This window comes from Neomonachus schauinslandi, chromosome 9, assembly GCF_002201575.2.
Source record: "Neomonachus schauinslandi chromosome 9, ASM220157v2, whole genome shotgun sequence".
NCBI lineage: Eukaryota > Metazoa > Chordata > Mammalia > Carnivora > Phocidae > Neomonachus > Neomonachus schauinslandi.
This window is the reverse complement of record NC_058411.1, coordinates 28013398-28036329: the sequence shown is the minus strand read 5'-3', so window position 1 is coordinate 28036329 and position 22932 is coordinate 28013398. Positions and strand designations below refer to the sequence as shown.

General features: G+C 37.4%; 1 protein-coding gene across 3 annotated transcripts in view; it reads left to right on the top strand.

Annotated features, from left to right (window-relative positions):
• Nucleotides 1–22932, top strand: part of RBM25 (RNA binding motif protein 25) — a 58222-nt gene that overhangs the window by 29145 nt on the left and 6145 nt on the right. For 2 of the 3 annotated variants that reach the window (XM_021679763.1, XM_044918421.1), the window contains 11 exons: nt 5810–5995; nt 7767–7820; nt 8065–8148; nt 11619–11905; nt 13254–13476; nt 14234–14323; nt 16934–17007; nt 18519–18669; nt 21316–21640; nt 22014–22288; nt 22627–22725. In XM_021679763.1, coding sequence (XP_021535438.1) covers nt 5810–5995; nt 7767–7820; nt 8065–8148; nt 11619–11905; nt 13254–13476; nt 14234–14323; nt 16934–17007; nt 18519–18669; nt 21316–21640; nt 22014–22288; nt 22627–22725 — 1848 coding nt within the window. The other variant, XM_021679765.1, reaches the window with a different exon arrangement.

Here is a 22932-nt window from a genome sequence, read left to right as displayed (position 1 = left end):
TTAAAAAAAAAAAAAAAAAAAAAGAAATGGCTTTCTTGGTATTACACCTCCCTCCTTTACAAAAACACTGTATATTCTTTGTAAAAAAAACTCATAAAGCAAACTATAAAGAAGAAATTAAGTACCACCTGTAATCCCATCACCATTAGGAACCACTGTAGACGTTTTTGTTGCGTATTCTTCCAGAGATTTTTCTCTATATGGATGAATATAGTTTTTTTTTTTTTAAGATTTTATTTATTTATTTGAGAGAGAGAATGAGAGAGAGAGCACATGAGAGGGGGGAGGGTCAGAGGTAGAAGCAGACTCCCTGCTGAGCAGGGAGCCCTATGTGGGACTCGATCCTGGGACTCCAGGATCATGACCTGAGCCGAAGGCAGTCGCTTAACCGAGCCACCCAGCGCCCGGATGAATATAGTTTTTAATCGGAATATATGAATTGTTTTTCTTTCATAAACACAGGATTGAGTTCTAAGTATTCTATAATTCGCTTTTTTTTAACTTGTATCTTGTACTTTCAATAATATTTTAACTGATTCTCTGTATTTTGTTTTCTCTCATCTGACTATTATAGACTGACTATATTTCTAAAACGAGTATAATTATATCAACCCTCTGCTCATGTATCCTTAATGATTTTGAATTTCTTAGAGTATGAAGCAAGTATTAAGTCTTAGCATGGCATTCAAGGCTTGTTCATTCTACCTTTGTGGTTTCTCTCATTAGTCCTTCTGCATGTGTCAGTCATGTATCGCTACAAACTTCCGTCATTCTTTGCTGACCTCTCATGTCCCTGTTGCCCATCCAAGCTCCCTGTTGCAATTCTATCCATACAGTTGTAATTATAATGTATTTGACTCAAATAGCCTTCATCAGTCCTACCTTCGATTTCTCTCAGGCAAAATTGATCACTCTCTTCCCACTTATGTTCCCAGGTTTTTATTGCTGTTAGGTCAGTGCTTTGTAACATAAATTGTTGGTATCTGTCTCTCATACCCCTTGAACCCTGTTTCAGTTCCATATATCTGATTACAAGATAGAAAGGGCAGTAAGTTCACAGACTGTCTCTTCCTCTTGTACCTGCACAGAACCTAAGACAGTATCTTGCCCATAGCAAGAATGGAATGATTCTTTATTGAGTAACAGTTGCATTTACATTGCTCAACTGATGATCTTACTGTCCTTATCTAGCTTTATAAAGAAATAATAAAATGCAATTTCTCTATAATATAAATTGTATCTCAAATGAGCAATGTTGCCTGTCACATCAGAAAAACAACTGTCTGAAAGACTTTTCAGATTTTCCTTACAGTGATAACTGAATTATTTAAAATAAAGCATGGAATTAATATCTTCATAGTTTTTATATAATTCCCTGGGAGTCTTCCCCCCCGCCCCCATTGTTTAATCATCACCTGGTGAGATGGTTTGATTTGTAACATTGCAAATAGTGTACTCTGAACATGAAGTAAATGACTTCACTATATATGTAAATAAGGAAATGCACAATTGTGTGACTTTGATTTAATTTGTAATCACTATTAGTGAGAGGAACCTCAATTTAAATCTGTTTATATCTTCAAAAATGGAATTGGAGCTACCTCCAGTAAAAACAGAACAATTATTTCAGATAAGATGAAATTTAAAACGTTAACAGACATGACTTCTGGGTGTACTTGGTATGGTGCCCAGAGATACTTGAAACCATAAGACAGACATGGCGTAGTCTGCTGGAATGTCCATTTTACTTAACAATATTGGTAAAAAGAAAAAGTTAAGCAATTCTATCAGATGAAAAATTTTTTTTCAAATAATTTAAGCAAATACAACTGTTGCGGAGTAGATGACAGATTTGTCACGATGATAAAATATGAGAGCGTATTATTGTTCTTTCTTCTTGATTGTTGAGTGTTGGGAGAAGTCTAGAAAATAGTGACTTAAGATGGATGATGTGAGCAGAGACATCAAGGAGCTCATGTGGTACTTGAGTCAGGCATTTTCCTGACTGCCAGCCAGAAGAAAGAACACAAGTAGTTGTGTAGTTCTCTTTGACTAAAAAAGAAACACAAACTTTTCCTTTTATGATATATCTGATTATTTTTGGTTGTCTTACATTAACAATTGGTGAAGAGATTTGGGCTAATAAGCTTTCCTTCTAAAAATGTACATCAGAAGGTGGTGTGAATTCCAAATGCTGTATTTCTAATTTAGCTAAGACTAGCTATATTAATACTTAAATTTACACTTGATCTTAGCCAAAAGGCTGAGAAGCGGTTAAATTTGATTTAGGATGGTGGTGGTAGGGACTTTGGGGGCTTATGAGTATTTTTAAGTGACTAGGCCTTCAGATTTATATAACCCCACTTTTATCTTTTTTTGTTTGCTTTTAAAGATTTTATTTATTAGAGCTCACGCACGTGTTCACAGTTGGTGGGGGAGGGGCAGGAGGAGAAGCAGACTCCCCGATGACCAGGGCTCGATCCGAGGACCCTGGGATCATGACCTAAGCCGAAGGCAGACACTTAACTGACTGAGCCACCCAGGCACCCCACCCCACTTCTGTCTTTATGCTTAGAAAAGCACAGAGATGTTGAGGGTTCATGGAAAGGAATTTAGCATGTAGGGGAAAGACAGATTCGATGCTCTCTCATAAAGTATATTTTCATAATAAAGAATTGAGGTATCAATACCTGAGGGTGTGGGTTGGAATGGCCCATGTATGTCTTAGGACCTATAGTTTCAGTGGCAAGTTAGTGTCAGGTTAATTCTTTCATTTAAAACCTGTGGAGAAGCATAGTATTACTGAAGGGATTTTAAAGCTGCACAAAGACCTTCTTGGGATATATTACTGATTTAAAGTAAAAACACATCACCACGATTACAGTTTACAGTGTTGTTGGTAAATAATTTTAACAGGTATTTATAGTCCTTGGGTAAAGCTTCTTGTCTTTATCCAAGATACCAGGTAGAAAGTTGGCAGAAGAAGATTGAATAAAGGGGTGCCTGGGTAGGTCAGTTGGTTAAATGTCCAACTCTTGATCTCAGGGACGTGAGTTCAGGCCCCACTTTGGGCTCTATGCCCAGCGTGGAGCCTACTTTAAGAAAAAAAAAGACTGGATGAAGAGGTAGGTTTGAGAAAGTAAGGAACTCAGAGTAGTTAGTTTTATAATATACATTATGACTTGAAGTTATCTGTAGCATAACTGCTTATCGTATTTGCTAAATGCTTAGGGGCAAGGTTATTTCTTTTTCCAATATCGAATTATTTTTGGCATCTAGCATAGTATCTTGCACACACAGTAGGCTCTTAAGAGTTTGTTGAGCCAGGGGCGTCTGGCTGGCTCAGTCAGTAGAGCATGCAGCTCTTGATCTCAGGGTTGTAAGATTGAGCCCCACGTTGGGTGTAGTGATTACTTCAAAAAGAAAAAAAAAATTTTTTTAAAGATTTTATTTACTTCTTTGACAGAGAGAGCATAGGGGACGGGGGACGGGGAGGGGGACGGGGAGGGGGAGAGGGAAAAGTAGATTCCCCGGTGAGCAGGGAGCCCAATGCAGGGCTCAGTCCCAGGACCCTGAGATCATGGCCTGAGCTGAAGGCAGACACTTAACTGACTGAGCCACCCAGGCACCCCAAGAAAAAAAATTTTTTTTTTAAAGATTTTATTTATTTGACAGTGACACAGCAAGAGAGGGGACACAAGCAGGGGGAGTGGGAGAGGGAGAAGCAGGCTTCCCGCAGAGCAGGGAGCCCAATGTGGGGCTCAATCCCAGGACCCTGGGATCATGACCTGAGCTGAAGGCAGACGCTTAACGACTGAGCCACCCAGGCGCCCCCCCAAGAAAATTTTTTAACTAAAAAAATTTGTTGAGCAAATCAAGAAATAAATGCCTGTTGAATTAGTATCCATTGGAGGTAGCTTTCAGAATTATAAAATTATGAAATATGAAATCACTGCTAAGTTGTATTCAGGAGCCACAAGGTATGGAACTTACTTCGAATAGTTGCATGCATTGTGACCAAGAGCCAGTATTTATGCAGAAGAGCATTGTTCTCATTTGTATCTGAAAATGTACACAGCATATGTTTACCAAGTAAATTGATAAATGTCTTAAGATGTGTGTGTGTGTAGTTCTAAATTACAAAAATTTTTGTACATATGTTTATCTTGTTGCTTGTCCTACTTTCCCATCTTTTCTAGTTTTAAGAAAAGACTGGTTGAGAGTAACAGAGTTTTGAGGTCATTCTCTAAATTGTGTAGTTTGAACTGGATTAATTCCTTAACCAAGGGCCTTAAAATAAATCTAAGATAAAAGGAAGAAGAATAGTGGTACATTAGAAGTCAGTAATTTTTTTTTTGCGTCAATACAATTAGGTTAGTCTTTTAAAAAATAATAAAGTCCTACAGATAGTTACTTATTTGTGAGAAGCATTACAGCATGAATTTTGTGTTGTTATTTTTTATAACGTGCAAGTTAAATGTGCAAGTCATGGGAGAAAGATTTGTGCAGTATTTAGAGTTGGTTCCTTCTTAGTGTATAAGTATATGGTTTTTGTAAGTGGTATTACCATATTATAGGAAGCAGAGGAGGAAAAAGATGTCATTGTTTCAGTCCCTGGCGCAGGTCTGATGCTTGCCTTTTTGTTTTTTGTTTTTTTTTTAAAGATTTTATTTATTTGAGAGAGAGAGAATGAGAGACAGAGCAGGAGAGGGAGGAAGGTCAGAGGAAGAAGCAGACTCCCTGCTGAGCAGGGAGCCCGATGCGGGACTCGATCCTGGGACTCCAGGATCATGACCTGAGCCGAAGGCAGTCGCTCAACCAACTAAGCCACCCAGGCGCCCGCCTTTTTGTTTTTTTGATGCTTGCGTTTTGTTGTATATAGCTGCCTTGTGTTTTTTCATTCGTTTAACCTACACATACTTTTGTTTATTTTAAATGGTGGCTCTCACAGTATACATACAGTTGTATTTTGCTTTTTGCACACAATGAAATTTTCAACTTTTTTTTTTTTTTTTTAGAAGATTTTATTTATTTGACAGAGACAAAGCAAGAGAGGGAACACAAGCCAGGGGGTAGTGGGAGAGGGAGAAGCAGCCTCCCCCAGGGAGCCTGATGTGGGGCTGGATCCCAGGACCCTGGGATCACGACCTAAGCCAAGGTAGACACTTAAAGACTGAGCCACGTAGGCGCCCCATAACTGTGTTTTGGTTAATTTAGTAAACATTAGGGGCGCCTGGGTGGCTCAGTCGTTAAGCATCTGCCTATGGCTCAGGTCATGATCCCAGGGTTCTGGGATCCAGCCCCGCATCAGGTTTCCTGCTCGGCGGAGAGCCTGCTTCTCTCTCTCCCACTCCCCCTGCTTGTTTTCCCAGAATCTCTCACTGTCTCTCTCTCTGTCAAATAAATAAAATCTTAAAAAAAAAAAATTTAGTAAACATTAGTTTATGGAAGTATTTGAGGAAGACAATCTGAAAAACTGAAAACTTGGCAGATGTGTTGTGTAGTATGTTAGTACTGTGGTTTAATCTCCCTGTAACTGGTTAGGGGTCAGAGTATTAGCTATTAAAGGAAAAAAGGAAAAGAAAATGATAAAGTATCAGTGTCTAAGAAAAATCAGTAAATGAAATGAAATTTAGTTTTGTGAAGTTAAGAACAAAACCAAGTCTGCATTTAATAGGACTGCACAGATGTTTTAGAGAAAACATGTTTGTTTTGTTTTGTGTACTAACTTGTTTTAGAATGATTTTCTTTTTTGTTTTTTTTTTCCTCTTCACTTCCCTGAACTTGCCTTGATTTTTTTTTTTTAAAGAATGCGAGGCCAGAAACTGTCACTAATGATGATGAAGAAGCCTTAGATGAAGAAACAAAGAGAAGAGATCAGATGATCAAAGGGGCCATTGAAGTTTTAATACGAGAATACTCCAGTGAGCTCAATGCCCCCTCACAAGAATCTGACTCTCATCCCAGGAAGAAGAAGAAGGAGAAGAAGGAGGACGTATGTGTTACTGATTTCTGACAATAGTCGTTTCTACGGTTTACTTTTTATGGTGTCACTCTTGTGCTTTCATTGCATTGCAACTTTCAAGGGGAAAATTACTAAGGTTTATAACAATATACTGCTAAGCCTAATTTGACCATGTTTTATCAAGTAACTCACTAATTTTTTTTCACCAAAATATTTGTTTTATTTTTATTTTTTTTAAATTTTATTTATTTATTTGAGAGAGAGAATGAGATAGAGAGCATGAGAGAGGGTAGGGTCAGAGGGAGAAGCAGACTCCCCGCTGAGCAGGGAGCCCGATGCGGGACTTGATCCCAGGACTCCAGGATCATGACCTGAGCCGAAGGCAGCCGCTTAACCAACTGAGCCACCCAGGCGCCCTAAAATATTTGTTTTATATGTTTGAAATGCACTGGCATGGATACTTGGTTTATCTTTGGATTCAAATTACATAAGGAAAAAACCCGGGACTCATGAAGTAGATGCCGATATTAAGGGACAAAGGAAGTCTTTTTGTTTTTGTTTTTTTGGCCATGAAGGGGCTGGCTTTGTTTTTGCCTTACTCCCTGATATTGTACTATCTCTGCTCCAACCAGGACACCAGCTATCCTTCACTGAATATTTTCACCCATTCTTTAATTTTTGCCACCTTTTCTTCTAAACCACATCTCATTCCCTCTGTGGACAGTAATGCAGTTGTACTTCTAATTGGAGGGTGGTGAAAGAGTAGGAGAAGATGAAACACTCCTCCCCAGTGTATTATATTATCAGTCTTTGCCAGCCTAAGCTAATTAAATAGTAGGGTGTCCAGGTTAAAGAAAAAAAAATTTTTTAAGATTTATTTGTTTATTTGAGAGAGAGAGAGCATGAGCAGGAGAGGCAGAGGGAGAGAGAATCTGAAGCAGGCTCCGCACTGAGCTTGGAGCCCAATGCAGGGCTCGATCTCACGACCATGAGATCATGACCTGAGCTGAAACCAAGAGTCAGGTGCTTAACCGACTGTGCTACCCAGATGCCCCAAAAATGTTTGTTTTTTTACACTAATTTCTTTTGGATAAATTTAGAGGAAAATCCGGGGAGTACTCTTTAAAAATATTGGGAGTATTTTGTGTGCCTGGATTGTATATGCCGTGAAAAAGTACTGTGAAACGTGTACTATGGTTTTTAATATCATTGGGTAGTTACGGTTCATTTTATTTTGAATTTGAGTGCCTTATTAGGCCATCTTCAATTTGCTTTGTGGCCAAATACGTTTTTATTACTTGGCTTGTTTTTCCTCATATGGTCATAAAAACCTGTCTAGTGAAATGCAAGTCATTGGGAATGGGAATTGGTAGTCCATCAGGTATAGGGTAATTGAGGTTTGTAGAGCTCGTTCTTCCTCCGCGGCATTAATGGGAAAGGAGAAAATAGTTAGAATATTTGTTTGATATGTGTTTGGAGGAGAGGATCAAAGAGATCCTGCTCGATGGCAGGAATTTTGGGTAAATTTTGTTGGTATGATTGTTTCCAGGGGATGAAGGAAAAAGTCCTGCTAGTGTGAGACTTCCCTTATTCCGTTGCCTGGGGGAGTTGGAGGGTGAGGAGGTGGTGGGTGACAGGAGGGGTTAAAGAGAGTGAGTGAAATCTTTTTTATTAAGTCATTTGAAATCAAGAAAATGTCACAGAAATCTTACATTGCTTACAGTATAAACATAGAGCAAATTGTTGTGCAGAGTAATGAAAACTCTTGCTCTTTTTTTAATCTTTGTGGATTTTTCCGCAGATTTTCCGCAGATTTCCAGTGGCCCCACTGATCCCTTACCCACTCATCACTAAGGTTCGTTTACATTATAGGCATTGACAATAACTATTTATTGCTAATGGCCAGACTTGTGATTCTTGTTCATCTGATTTCTCACTATTTAACTTAGATCACTAATTTTTTTTACTATATAAATTCTGTTTTATTTACTTCTATCTTTTTTGTAAGATGGTACAGAATATCTTTGAATTCTAGTATCTTTGTATTGATGTAGATTAATTTTTAATGCATTCTCTCCTGTCCCTCCTATCTTTTTTAGGAGGATATAAATGCTATAGAAATGGAAGAAGACAAAAGAGATCTGATATCCCGAGAGATCAGCAAATTCAGAGACACACACAAGGTAGTATTCTTGTTTTTTTATTTGATACCAATCTAGACTTTTTACAGAACCCAAAGCAAACAGACAAAAAGAAAAAAATCAACCTTACATTAGAATATAATTTTAAGTGCTTTTTATAGGTTAATTAATATTTAGATAGAGACAAAGAAACAGAAGAACAATACCATATTAAAGTGGTCCTGGACATATTGTACTTAGTTTTTTCAGTTACTGACTACTCTGCAGTCATCTCACTTTTATAAATCTAATTTTATTTTTAGATTTTAACATAAACATCAAGGTCAGATTTAAATTAGATTCAGTGGGGCAGCAGGATAACCTACACTGTAGTGTATTTCTTGGGGCAGTTATTTAACTTAATCTTACGAAATTCGTTTCTTTAGAGCTGAGATTAAAATATAAGATATATATTTGTGTAGATTTAAGTTGAGAGGGGGAGATTTTAAAAAGTAGGTCAGTGGTTACCAGACTTACCAAATTTTAGATGCATGGAAGAACTGTAAATTCCCATAAAGCTAATCTATTCATTGACCCCCACCATTATGATAGAGATCATATGGTGACTAATGCAAGATGAAACTCTCAGCTTGGAAAGTAACAAGGAATAGGATGTAAGTATGAGCTTCTGTTTTTTATTATATTTATGGATGCCCCCTCAGAAAAATATGCAAAGGGGTAACTGGCTTGGAAATGGGTATTTGTGCATAGTAAATCCCACTCACGAGTTTTGCCTATTGAAAGCTTCTCTCCTGACAGTGCATCTGTGAATGTTCGCTGGTGTTTAAGGTGATGCTTATGGACGGTAAAATGCAAACACTGCATGAAATGTATTTTGATGTTAGAGATAAGATGTTACTGGTTTTTACCCTAAAGACTGAGTGATCTTCAACTCAGTGAAATGATAAGTGTTCACTTTTTCTTTTATTCAATCTTACTTTTTCTTCCTGCTTTCAAAATCCCAAGGTGACAGTGCCATTGAATCACTACTGCTGAACACTTACTATCCAGATGCCCAGCCGTAGCTCACATACACAGTGCTTTTTCAGGAATTAAGTATGTCTAAAAGCACAAATATAATTTTGCCAAATTAATTTTGAGTTTAAAAGCTAGTCTGTGGGAAGTGATTTTCAAGGAATACTTTTGGTTAGGTTCAATACTCAAATTCAGGGTCTGAGTAAGCTTGAAAATGGTATACAGTTGTGTGTGTGGTTTACCCCCTTGTTGTTATTTGTTAAACCCTGTCACGTCATTGGTAAAGTATGAGAAAATTGTGTTTTAAAAAAATTAATTCAAAAGATAAGTGCTTCAGAGTTTGAGAAGCTGTCAGGCATTTGACTGCCTTAGACTTACTTCACTATGGGGGGGAAATGTTTTCTCCAAAATGTACTTTAAAAAAAGATAAAAATGAAAATGAAAAACAGTTCTTTTTGTTGGGTGGTATGGTTAAAGGGAACATTTGAAACTCTAGTAACAAAAAATGAGCTCAGTGAACCTTTGCATGTTTTGGTATGAGTTTATTAAATAACCACGGACTGTCAGGGTATCAGCGTGGCAGGGGGCGTCCATTTACAGCACGGACGAGTCTGAAGAGAGAATAAGGTAAGATTTATGATTTTTTTTTTCTGTCCTTTCCTCTTCATTATTTCATTACTTTCTTACATCTTTTTAGACTCACTTCATTTTCTTTATCTCTAGTTTTGTCTTAAAATATACATATATACGTAGGTGTCCATCTACTTACCGCATATATAGTCTTTTAGAAATGCATTTAGCGTGGACCAGATTCACTCACTTGTTCATTTACTTAGAACAAAACTTTTGAAATGAGTTCTGAAACAAATTATTATTTACATAAGTAGAAGTATACACTACTAAGAAATAAGTAATACAGTGAATAAGCAAAAGTAAAAAAGTTAAATTCTACAAAAGAAATTGTTATTGGGACAGCTAAAATAAGTCTGTAAGTATCTATTATCTCAGAAATAATATTTCTTTATAAGTGTATGACACTGAGGTAAGTTTTATGTAGTCTAGCCTCATTTTACAATACAAATTTTTATAGTCCATTAGAACTGTTTCAGAAATTAGAATTTGCCCCTTTAAATAGCTTTCAGTTTCTGTCCTCTTTCTATGATTTCTTTTCTCTTCTCTTTGTAACCTCAGTGTATTCAGTATTGGCTTTGCCTACATTCTGCTTTGATACAGACTGGCACAGCAGCTGAATATATTGATTTCTCATGCATTAGCTTTTCTCTCATAATCCTCTATCAGTTCTCTGAGCCATGAACAAGAGAAAAAGTATAACAGGTAAGATTGCTTTTTAAAGTTGTTTTAAATGCTTTACATGACTGAGAAAAGACCAAAAAAAATGCACAATTTATTGTTGCAGTTTAAATTTCATTTCGGTGACACTAAACATGGAACCAAAGGGATAAATGTATTTTGTTTTTGTTTTGTTTTTCCTGTTTGGGTTTTTTTTTTTTTCTTTTTTTTTTTTTTTTTTGAGTTTGTGTAGAAACCGTGTAGTACACTGGTAATCTTGTCAGGGTACAAACTTGGTCTGACTTTGTTATTTGGTTTATTTGTGAACCATGTACTTGCTCTTCCTCCCAGAAACATAGCTTGTAGGCAAGGTTAATCCAGTGTTGGCGATCCATGTCCTAGCACAGCATCTGTAAGTTCATATGCAATCGTTCCTTCCAAGGATGGATTTATCACTGTTGATATATTTTTATTGTCTTATAGGCGTAATGGGCATAAATATGTTGCTTTTAAAATTAAGTGAAATGAGAATATTACAATTATGTACATTTTTGCTTGAAGTGAGTGATTTTAAACTTTTTGTATTTAGTGGGCTGTCCATCTTGTAATGGTGGGAGTAAATGTTTCCATTTAGATAATAGGGCAAATGTTGGCTGAATTCAGCTTATCTTTTGGAGGGTGGGCAAACCAGAGGGTAGAAGATTATTTAGTTGTATTACAGTGACCTGACTCTCCTCCCCCACCTCCCCTTTGAAATCTTCAAGTAGTAACCTGTAGGTAATGGGAAGTTTGGGGTTATATTTAGTATCAATAGTAAATCAGTAGTCACACTGATTTACAGAAATTCATAATGAGGGAAGTTACATTTTAGCTAAGTGATTGTATTTCTGGAAATTACTACTAATCACCACATTCCTCATGGTCATTTAGTTATTACATAATCATTGAGTGGCCAGCCACACTTGACACAATCTCCCAGCATCCAAGATTGGAGATTTCCTGGTCTGTGTAGAGTATATGGGTTTGCACGCAATCTATTTAGTCTTGTGATTGCTTCAGTTTAATTTGTCAAGTAAAACCACAAGTACTTAATATTAAAGTGCCAGTGGTTTGGTTGTTTTTGTTCCTTATATTGGGCATTGCGCCGGGAAATATCTGAATACTGGAGCTACAGAGTTAACTCTAAAAGTACTTTTATTGGTTTCTAGAAACTGGAAGAAGAGAAAGGCAAAAAGGAGAAAGAAAGACAGGAAATTGAGAAAGAACGGAGAGAAAGAGAGAGGGAGCGTGAAAGGGAACGAGAAAGGCGAGAACGGGAACGAGAAAGGGAAAGAGAACGTGAACGAGAAAAAGAGAAAGAACGGGAGCGGGAACGAGAACGAGATAGGGATCGTGACCGGACAAAAGAAAGAGACCGTGACCGGGACCGAGAGAGAGACCGGGACCGCGATCGGGAAAGGAGCTCGGATCGGAATAAGGATCGGAGTCGATCAAGGTAAGGCTTGGTGGAAGTTACTGTTTGCTGATCACTTTAGTAAAACTGCAGTTAGGCACTCTCCACACTGTTTACATTTGTGTGAGGAGAGAACTTCCTTAGGCACAGAGCATGCCTGGCTTGCTGTCTTACACATGTAAACATTGGTTCAAGTAACAGTTCTCAACCTCAGGGTTAATTTTTATCTGACGCTAGTTTATACGCAGACCCAGAACACAACCACTGTCCACCCAGTGTTATGGGCAGACCTGATTCCCTCTTGTCTCCCTGGGTTGGTGGGCATCTTTTCTATTTACCATTTCATTGAGGTCCTGCATCCTGGGAAATCATCTCTAGCACCCCTGCTTTTAGCCGCTCGTCTTTACTTGGTCCTATAGCCCACTGTATGGCCACGACTCACCTCCTAGCGCTCAATTTAGGACTCCTAGTAATTTTACCTTGTTTTTATTTTAAGTTTTTTCTTAATTATATTGAATTTGTTTGATGAATCATCTCAAATTCTTAGGAAGGAGTAAAGCAAAAATGAACGAAGGAAGTGGGGAAGGAAGAAAAGCTCACCTTTTTTTCCCAGGCTGGTTTTCAGATAATACATTTCTGTGTTGCAAATTTTCACCTGATTGTAGCTGAAAGGAGGTCCACTTTAGTCAGTCCACCAGTTGCTGGAACTAGAAATCCAGTGTCCTTAGTCTTTAGTGGGCATTAAAATCCTTCCTTTCCTTCCTCTCCTGGAATAATCATTATCCTCTTGAGTAACCTGATAAGGATTATCAAGAATTTGACATATAGTCAGTGTATGTATACTTTTATTATGGATATGAATCCATAAACACTATATTGTTTTATATGTGTACAAATAAATATATTTGTATTTAATTAGATCCATGGCATCATACTACATATATTCTGCAATTTGGTTTTATCATTCTGAATTAAATATTTGAGAACTTTTCCTTGCCAGTAGATACAGTTCTGATTTATCCATCCAACATGCCAAAATGGTCTTTTCTCCACACCTTTGCCAACACCTTTATTTCTTGATCACTAGTGAAGTAGGCTGTCTTCTAACATGTTTGTCAGTCCTTTATATTTCTTATATCCAGGTGTGTTTGTTTTCTGAGATACTGATAAGCATTAACATTGAATTTAAAATGCAATTGAGAATTTGAGACTAGAATTACGTTGTGTGATCCTGATAAGTATAGAGGAGTTTACAATTCTGCAGAAATCAAATGCTAAATTCCGGCCTATGAGTTCGTGTATTATTTTGTAATATATGTTGCCGTCTTTTCCCTTGGTTTATAAAGGAAAACAAAGACTGACAGATTTTTAAAATCTTCTGTTTATATAGAGAAAAGAGCAGAGATCGTGAAAGGGAACGGGAGCGAGAAAGAGAGAGAGAGAGAGAACGGGAACGAGAAAGAGAACGAGAGCGAGAGAGAGAGCGAGAAAGGGAACGGGAACGAGAGAGAGAGAAAGACAAGAAGCGTGACCGAGAAGAAGATGAAGAAGATGCTTACGAACGAAGGAAACTTGAAAGAAAACTCCGAGAAAAAGAGGCTGCTTACCAAGAGGTAAATTGAGAAAATGCTTTTATTCTTTATTATCATTATTTTTTAAGATTTTATTTATTTGAGAGACAGGGCATGCGCCCATGTGTGCAGAGGGAGAGGGTGAGGGAGAGAACTCCAGCAGACTCCATGCTGAGCATGGAGCCCAGCACGTGGGACTTGATCTCACAACCCTGAGATCATGACCTGAGCCGAAACCAAGAGCTGGGCACTTAACTGAGCCACCCAGATGCCCCAAGGAATGCTTTTATTCTTAAAGCTTGCTATTCAGTAGGTTAGTAAAAAATTTTAGAGCCCTTGGGGTGCCTGGGTGGCTCAGTCGTTAAGCGTCTGCCTTCGGCTCGGGTCACGATCCCAGGGACCTGGGATCGAGCCCCGCATGTGGCTCCCTGCTCTGAGGGAGGCCTGCTTCTCCCTCTCCCACTCCCCCTGCTTGTGTTCCCTCTCTCTCTGTGTCTCTGTCAAATAAGTAAATAAAATCTTTAAAAAAAAAAAAAAAGGGCGCCTGGGTGGCTCAGTTGGTTAAGCGACTGCCTTCGGCTCAGGTCATGATCCTGGAGTCCCAGGATCGAGTCCCGCATCGGGCTCCCTGCTCGGCGGGGAGTCTGCTTCTCCCTCTGACCCTCCCCCCTCTCATGTGCTTTCTCTCTCTCATTCTCTCTCTCTCAAATAAATAAATAAAATCTTTAAAAAAAAAAAAAAAATTTTTAGAGCCCTTTGCATACATTTGTATTACTAAATTTGACAATTTCTTTTTTAGCGCCTTAAGAATTGGGAAATCAGAGAACGGAAGAAAACCCGGGAGTATGAGAAAGAGGCCGAAAGAGAAGAAGAAAGAAGAAGAGAAATGGTAATATTCTAGGTTACAAATTAGTGATTTTTCAGATAAAAATCAGGTCAAATTCTTGACCATTAACTAGATTAGAAGTAACTTTGTCATTAAAATGTACGAGCTCTCAGTATAGACAATTTAATTTGGGGGCGGAGGTGCAAAAGGAAGAGGGAGAGAGAGAATCCCAAGCAGATTCCAGTGAGGCTCCATCTCATGATCCTAAGATCGCCACCTGAGCTGAAATCAAGTGTTGGGACACCCAGCTGTTTAAGCCACCCAGGCGACCCTAGGTAATTTAATTTTTATGTATTTCAAGTAATCTTCAAACAATTCCAGTCCACCAAAATCTCTTTTACTCTTTAATTTTCACATTTTTGCTGCCTATAAACAAAATTATCTTTTGGCATACCGTTGAAGTAAGTCTGCCATAGAATAATATATATAAAATGAGAATTTATAAAACATTCTTAATTAAGAGTTTGTAACATGTCGATTTTGAAGAGGCATTGGTAGATATTGATAGATACTGTTCTGTATTGGTGTGGCACATGTGGATGAAGGGAATAGTGTCATGAGAAGACCTCTTTGTTTTTTGTTTTTCATGTTTTTATTTAAATTCCACTTAATTAACATACAGCGTAAAGGCCGGTTTTTATGAATCACAATTATTGTCTTCAGTATATAACATATGAATTATAGTTTTTCCTCATGCTGTCTTTTAAGTACATGACATTTTTTGCATTTACCCTGTTTGATGAACTATAATAGGGAAACCATTGGCACAGGTTGTTACTAAGAAGAATGACAAAAAAATTTTGTCATAGTATTTGCTTGAGTAGTATGTTCCATGTGTTCTGTCTTTGCCAGAATTTCATGAAAGTTTCTTTATCTCCAGTTTGGAGATTATTCTTCCAAAAACTTCACTGAAGTTAGGAATCTTCAAGTAGCTTTTGAACATGAGACATAGAGGGAGTTTTTGTAAGTAACCAAAAGAGGGTAGAAACTAGATAGATAGTATGGGTTTTCTGTATATATCCATAATGCTAGAATTATTGGCAGTAATTTCAATTCCCATTCTAGAATTTCTTTTTCATCCCTACGTTAGAAAATAGGAAGAGAATAATATAGTGAGAAACGATTATTTAGAAGAGCTGTTTGCCATGAACAACATGGTGGGATAGATTTGAAGTGGTCCTGCTTTTTACAAGTAAATCAGAAATCTGTCTTTTTAGAGAAAATTTTCCTATTATTTTTTTGTTTGAGAGCTTTCAAAAAGTCCAGTTACAAAAGCAGTTACTTATTACATCGAAATATTCAAGTAACAGAAGTACATGATGTAAAAAGTGAAGGTTTCTACTCCTCAAGGCTGGTAATTTATGTTCATATTTTAGTATGTATCTCATGCACATTCCTGTGTTTTATTTAAATACTTGTAAGTTTTGTCATTCCTATTTAACAAATCTGCTTTCCTTCATTTGATACATTTTTTTTTTTTTAAAGATTTTATTTATTTATTTGAGAGAGTGAGAGAGAGAAAGAGCACAAGAGGGGGGAGTGGGAGAGGGAGAAGCAGACTCCCTGCTGAGCAGGGAGCCCGATGCGGGACTCGATCCCGGGACTCCAGGATCATGACCTGAGCCGAAGGCAGTCGCCTAACCAACTGAGCCACCCAGGCGCCCCATTTGACACATTTGAGTCAAGTACATTATATCCCAGCCTTGGTGCTTGTGCTGGGTACTGGGCATACAGGAGTAACTAATGCTTCTAACTTTGAAACAAGTGGGTGGTATTTTCAGAGAGAGAGGTAGTTACTGTAGTGTGTGTGAATGTTTAAGGTATGATAAAGGGGTGTTCACAGTATTTTGGGAGTGCAGAGAAAGAATTCTGTTTGGGGATGGGAATTGGTGACGGTAGATGGTTAGATCAGGGAAGTCTTTACAGAGAGGTAACATTTGAAATTTGAAATGTATTAAAATTTCACTGTAATCTAAATTTTTACTGTATTTAGAAACATATCTCCTTTGTATATAGATATACTAGATATAATAGTTGTTGATAGAGCAGATAAGGATATAGAGTATAAGTAAATATTTTTATGTATTATATATTTGTATGTAATTGTTAGCTGTAAGTGGTATTAAATACAATAGTTATATTTGAAATTCAAAAATAAGAGAGTCCTATACTTTCATGGTTTGTGTACCTGAAGTTAGACTGATGCATGAACATGATTTGAATTTTTAGTCCTGCATTTCTTAAAAACTATTTTCTGTAGCATAATGTATCTACAAATGAAAGGTAAAGTATTTTTGTTGAGTTAATAGATTCAATAAAATAACTTTGTTTTGTTTCTTGGTTTGCTCAGGTTTCATTATTGTACTTTGAAGATTATATCCAGAGAGGAATACTATATGTGGTTTTTGTTGCATAGATAAGTTCTAAATCTGGCTTGTTTTATGAGTAAAAGATAAAATATATCTAATGTTATTTAAATTTAATATACAGAGTACATGATAATTATAAAATTCAAGTGGTATGGATAAGAAAAATTTATCTCCAAGAAAGGAGGGGGTATTCTACGTGACTTTTATGTTAATTTTGCACACTTTGTCTTTTATTTCCTCAAAGGCAAAAGAAGCTAAAAGACTAAAAGAATTCTTAGAAGATTATGATGATGATAGAGATGATCCCAAATATTACAGGTATAGAATCCTTGCTTTATGAGCTCATACTTTCAGCATTTTATTAGCTGTATTTTCCCTACCAGAGGGTGCAAGTTTATTCAGTGGAATAAGAAAGAAAATCTTCATATTCTACCTTGTAATCACCTCCATATTTGATAAGATGTTTTTGGGAGTGCGGGGGAGAACTGTTGGGAAGGGATCAACAGTTCTATCTTTTGTGGGGTGGTGGTCCACATAGTATTAAAACAGATTAATTTTTTTCATGTGTTTTATAGAGGTCCAGTTTTTATAGCAAGTTATAACTAGTCTTGATAACTGTGGTCTAAAAATTTTTGCATTCAAGGATTTCAAGAATGTTACAAAGCAAACCCAATGCCATCCCATCCGCTGCCCTGTTGATATATTATTGTAAAGTGACGGTTGTAAAGTTTGCCTTCCCTCATGTCTTTGTTCCCATGGCATTTCTAAAATACTCTCATTCTAGCACTGTGGCAGTATGGTAAAATTGTTGGCTCTGTTCTGCTTCCTGCATTCCAAACTGTAATTTCTCTGAGGATATGGACAATATTTTGATTTTTCTTTTTTCTTTTTTTTTTTTTTTTAAATTTTTTTTTTTAAAGATTTTATTTATTTATTTGAGACAGAGAGAATGAGATAGAGCATGAGAGGGAGGAGGGTCAGAGGGAGAAGCAGACTCCCTGCCGAGCAGGGAGCCCGATGCGGGACTCGATCCCGGGACTCCAGGATCATGACCTGAGCCGAAGGCAGTCGCTTAACCGACTGAGCCACCCAGGCGCCCCTTGATTTTTCTTTTTAACCTCATGTATCTGATAGGATCCAGGGCATGTAGTGAAGGCATTTAGTATATCATTTTAATATACCGTACCCCATAATTAAAACATTGGAATTAGCAACTTCAAAAGCATGCCAAGGATTTGACTTTGTAAAAAATGAAAAAAAAAAAAATGCTCAGTAAAATTATTGAATCATAAAATCAGTAGTAGTACATAATTTCAGCATTCTGAGATGTAATATACTGCTAGCTAGAGAGAATCTCTGCTTTCTGTTGATTCTGCACTACTTCCTTCAAGGATTTTTTCCATAAGGGAAAGAATTGATTTAAATTGAAGATAGAGGACTGTTCTTAGTGGTATTACTACTACTTGTAGTAGTTTTTCACAACTTGGCATCCAAGAAAACAAATTGTGTGTTGGGCTTTCCCTGTGGAATGAGTACAAAATGAGAGCTTTCTTTCGTCAGAAAATTGTTTTCTGCTTGTTTTAGACACTTACTTAGAATGACTTGAGAATGAGGCATGGTGATAAATGACAAGACCATGCTTCCTTATTAAACTGTTTATGTGTGGAGAGCACACTGTCTTGGGTGTTCTGCAGATAAAAAACAGTAAGACATTTTTCATTTTCCTAACATGCAGCTTTTTAGTATTGAAAGAAGGTACTTTTGGAGACATTATGTGATGTAATAGTTGATCTCTGAGTATCAAGGCCTGTTATGATTTACTTTTGCAGAGGAAGCGCTCTTCAGAAAAGGTTGCGTGATAGGGAAAAGGAAATGGAAGCTGATGAACGGGATAGGAAGAGAGAGAAGGAAGAGCTAGAGGAAATCAGGCAGCGCCTTCTGGCTGAAGGGCACCCAGATCCAGATGCAGAGCTCCAAAGGGTGAGTTACCCTAACATCCACAACAATGTTCTCATAAGGGAAATGCAGTTTATGCTCCATGGATCTTGCTGTTTGGGGAGATTATATTAGTATTTTTTCTTTATTTTATTATGCAGACCATCAGTCTTAGTTGATTTACAGCTTTAATTATTCTAAACACCTTCCTGTGTCTAATTCCTTTATTTCTGTGAAATATTACCTAAGTTAAATGAATGTCATCTAATAAAACTTTTCTAGAAACCTGTCCTTCCCATAATGTGTTCTCACATTTCATGACTTTTGGGGTTTGAGTTCCTTCTCACTGCCACCCTAAATCTTTTTATTTCCTAAATAAATTAAAGATGTTTTCATGAACAGCATGCCATTTTAAAAAAGGAAAAGACTTTGTCATAGAACATAGCATACCCCATTCTTTAAGAGGAGAATGTCATTTTAGAAAATTTTTAGTTCTTAATATATCATGAATCTAATAATATTGTAAATTCTTTATATCAACCTGAAAAAATCTCTTATATCCTGTTTGTCATCAGAAACCATGTCTTCTTACATGCCCCTTTTATTTTTCAAAATGAAATTGTGTTTTTTTTCCTGTTGATAGAATAAGTACTTACATGAGTAAATAGAAGGTTCAGACAATAGTGAAGGTTCTTCACAATAGTGAAGAAATTAAAAACCATCTGCTTTCTTATCAGCCTGGTACAATCATAGATTTGTGGGTTTTTTTTTAAAGATTTTATTTATTTATTTGACTGAGAAAAACACAGCGAGAGAGGGAACACAAGCAGTGGGAGTGGGAGAGGGAGAAGCAGGCTTCTCGCAGAGCAGGGAGCCTGATGCGGGGCTCGATCCCAGGACCCTGAGATCATGACCTGAGCCAAACACAGATCGTTAACTGACTGAGCCACCCAGGTGCCCCTAGATTTGTGGTTTTTAAAATGTCATCACACAGGCATATGTTTATGTAACCTCCTCACATAAATTTTATAAGTGGGATTATAATTTACATGCTCTTTTCTAATGTGCTTTTAATTCGGGTTTTTAATCTTTCACTCAGAATATTGCCAGTTTATAGCTTTATGTCTGTTTTCATACCTTGACCATTATGGCATATTGTTGGTCTTTTAAATCCTTACCATTGTTAACATTTAGGTTGGGTGTGTTTTTATGTTTTAATTCTCTACCAGTTGGTTTGAATGCCTTACAGTTTGTTTAATGGTCATTGTACTACTTTGTGAATGGATAGTTAGATCAGGTTAAGTCATGTCATGCACCAACTTTTAATTGTTATGTAGTTCAGGATCTTTTTTGAAGATTTTATTTATTTATTTGAGAGAGCGAGCATGAGCGGTAGGGAGAGGGAGAAGCAGACTCCCTGTTGAGCATGGGGCTCAATTCCAGGATCCTGAGATCAGGACCTGAGCCTAAGTCAGACACTTAATCGACTGAGCCAGCCAGGAGCCCCCAGGATCTTTTTGTTATATTTTTTTTGTTTCATGCTCAGAAAAATTATTGATGAAAATTTACTCAAGTTTTTATAATGCTCTTATTGGTTATTTTGTTGTTGTTGTTATTGTTGTTGTTTAATCTTTCATGATTTCAGGGAGAGTGTTCATTTTGGTATAGACTTTTGACTCCAAAAATTTTTTCCCCTCTCTTTCTTTCTTTCCCGATTCATGAATACAAAAGTGACTACCATCCTTAGCCATGACCTAGAAAGACCAAATAATTGCGTTTTAAAGATTTTATTTTTAAGTAATGGCTGCATTCACCATGGGGCTCGAATTCACAGCCCTGAGATCGAGAGTTGCATGCTCTACTGGCTGAGCCAGCCAGGTGCCACAGAACAAATAATTGTTGATGACCAAGCTGAGGATTTGAGTTGCCTCTTAGGCAGTTGTCTGTGCTGTTCCAAAATAAACTTTTGGGGGGCGCCTAGGTGGCTCAGTCAGTTAATCATCTGCCTTCAGCTCAGGCCATGATTACAGGGTCCTGGGATCGAACCCTGCTGCTGCATGGGGAGCCTGCTTCTCCCTCTCCCTCTGCCCTTCCTCCCTGCTCATGCTCTCTCTTTCTTTCTCTCTCAAATAAATAAAATCTTTAAAATTAAAATAAAATAAAACTTTGGATTATAATTTCAATAAAAATAAAAAAAACATACCTTTTTCTTTTAAATTAGCCACCTATTATGTATTTGCCTTTGTTATATCTGAAGAGTTTAAATAATTTTTTTTTTTTAAAGATTTTATTTATTTATTTGAGACAGAATGAGAGAGAGAGAGCACATGAGAGGAGGGAGGGTCAGAGGGAGAAGCAGACTCCCCGCCGAGCAGGGAGCCCGATGCGGGACTCGATCCAGGGACTCCAGGATCATGACCTGAGCCGAAGGCAGTCGCTTAACCAACTGAGCCACCCAGGCGCCCCAAGAGTTTAAATAATTTTATATGTAAATGTTAAAAATATAAGAAAACATTTTGCAGAGTACCTAATATGTTCTGTAGACCTACTCAGCTTTCTGATTATAGAAGCAAGCAGTGTTTCATTATTCCTAATGAAAAATAGAGGTTTTATGAAAGATAATGGAAAACAGAAAGTTCGTTGAGTAGAGTATAGTTGTGGTCTGTTAGTCACGTTATTTTTTGGTGTTAGATGGAACAAGAGGCTGAAAGGCGCAGACAACCACAAATAAAGCAAGAACCTGAATCAGAGGAAGAAGAAGAAGAAAAGCAAGAAAAAGAAGAAAAACGAGAGGAACCCATGGAAGAGGAGGAAGAGCCGGAGCAAAAGCCCTGTCTCAAACCAACTCTGAGGCCCATCAGTTCTGCCCCATCTGTTTCCTCTGCCAGTGGCAATGCAACCCCCAACACTCCTGGGGATGAGTCTCCATGTGGTATTATTATTCCTCATGAAAATTCACCAGATCAACAACAACCAGAGGAACATAGGCCAAAAATAGGACTAAGTCTTAAACTGGGTATGTTAGCATTTTCTTCCTTCTTTCCTTTATTTTAATCCCCTATATATACTTAAATTTTGCCTTAAGGAAAAAATAAATATGTGCTGCTTGGTAGGTAGATAGAAAAATACTCAAAAATGCCTTTATAGCTCACGATTGTTTTCGTAGTTCTACTAGTGCTCCTATATCCGCAGCTGCCTCAAGTTCTGAGAAGAAGTGAAAAGTTAAATTTTCTAGCACTTGTGAGTAGTGAGTTATTTTTTACAGTTGGGATCTTTCTCTGAGATTTGTGGAAGTACATTATGCACTGCTCTTGAGGGATGGTGGGTTGTAAAATGTAATTAACATTTGAAAATTAAGTCATCATGCTAATACAGGATTTTTACTATAGGTGCTTCCAATAGTCCTGGTCAACCTAATTCTGTGAAGAGAAAGAAACTCCCCGTAGATAGTGTCTTTAACAAATTTGAGGACGAAGACAGTGATGATGTACCCCGAAAAAGGAAACTGGTTCCCTTGGATTATGGTGAAGATGATAAAAATGCTGCCAAAGGCACTGTAAACACGGAAGAAAAGCGCAAACACATTAAGAGTCTCATTGAGAAAATTCCTACAGCCAAACCTGAGCTCTTTGCTTATCCCTTGGATTGGTCTATTGTGGATTCTGTGAGTAGCACATTGTATTTCATCATTTTTATTGGAAGTGGTTTTGAGTATAGCATACAAAGTCAGCTGATTCTATTAATGACAAGTAGAGACGATAATGTGGCTGGCATCTTGACCTGCCAAGGAATTTAGGTAAATGATTGGGGGAATTCTTGGTAGTACTTGAAGTCTTCATCAATTAGAAGCAAATAATTGTATCTTGATACCTACCTGTCTTTGTTCAACTTGTAAATGAGAGCATACTATATTTTAGTTTTAAGAAAAATTATGAGGCTATAGACTTTGTAGTAAATACAATAAAAAGTTATTTAATTTAATAACCATGCTTTATTTTGCAGATATTGATGGAACGACGGATTAGACCATGGATTAATAAGAAAATTATAGAATACATAGGTGAAGAAGAAGCTACATTAGTTGATTTTGTTTGTTCTAAGGTTAGTCTTTTACTCCCTTCATCCCCAACTTTTTTTTTTTTTTTTAAGATTTTATTTATTTGGGGCGCCTGGGTGGCTCAGTCGTTAAGCGTCTGCCTTCGGCTCAGGTCATGATCTCAGGGTCCTGGGATCGAGCCCCGCATCGGGATCCCTGCTCAGAGGGAAGCCTGCTTCTCCCTCTCCCACTCCCCCTGCTTGTGTTCCCTC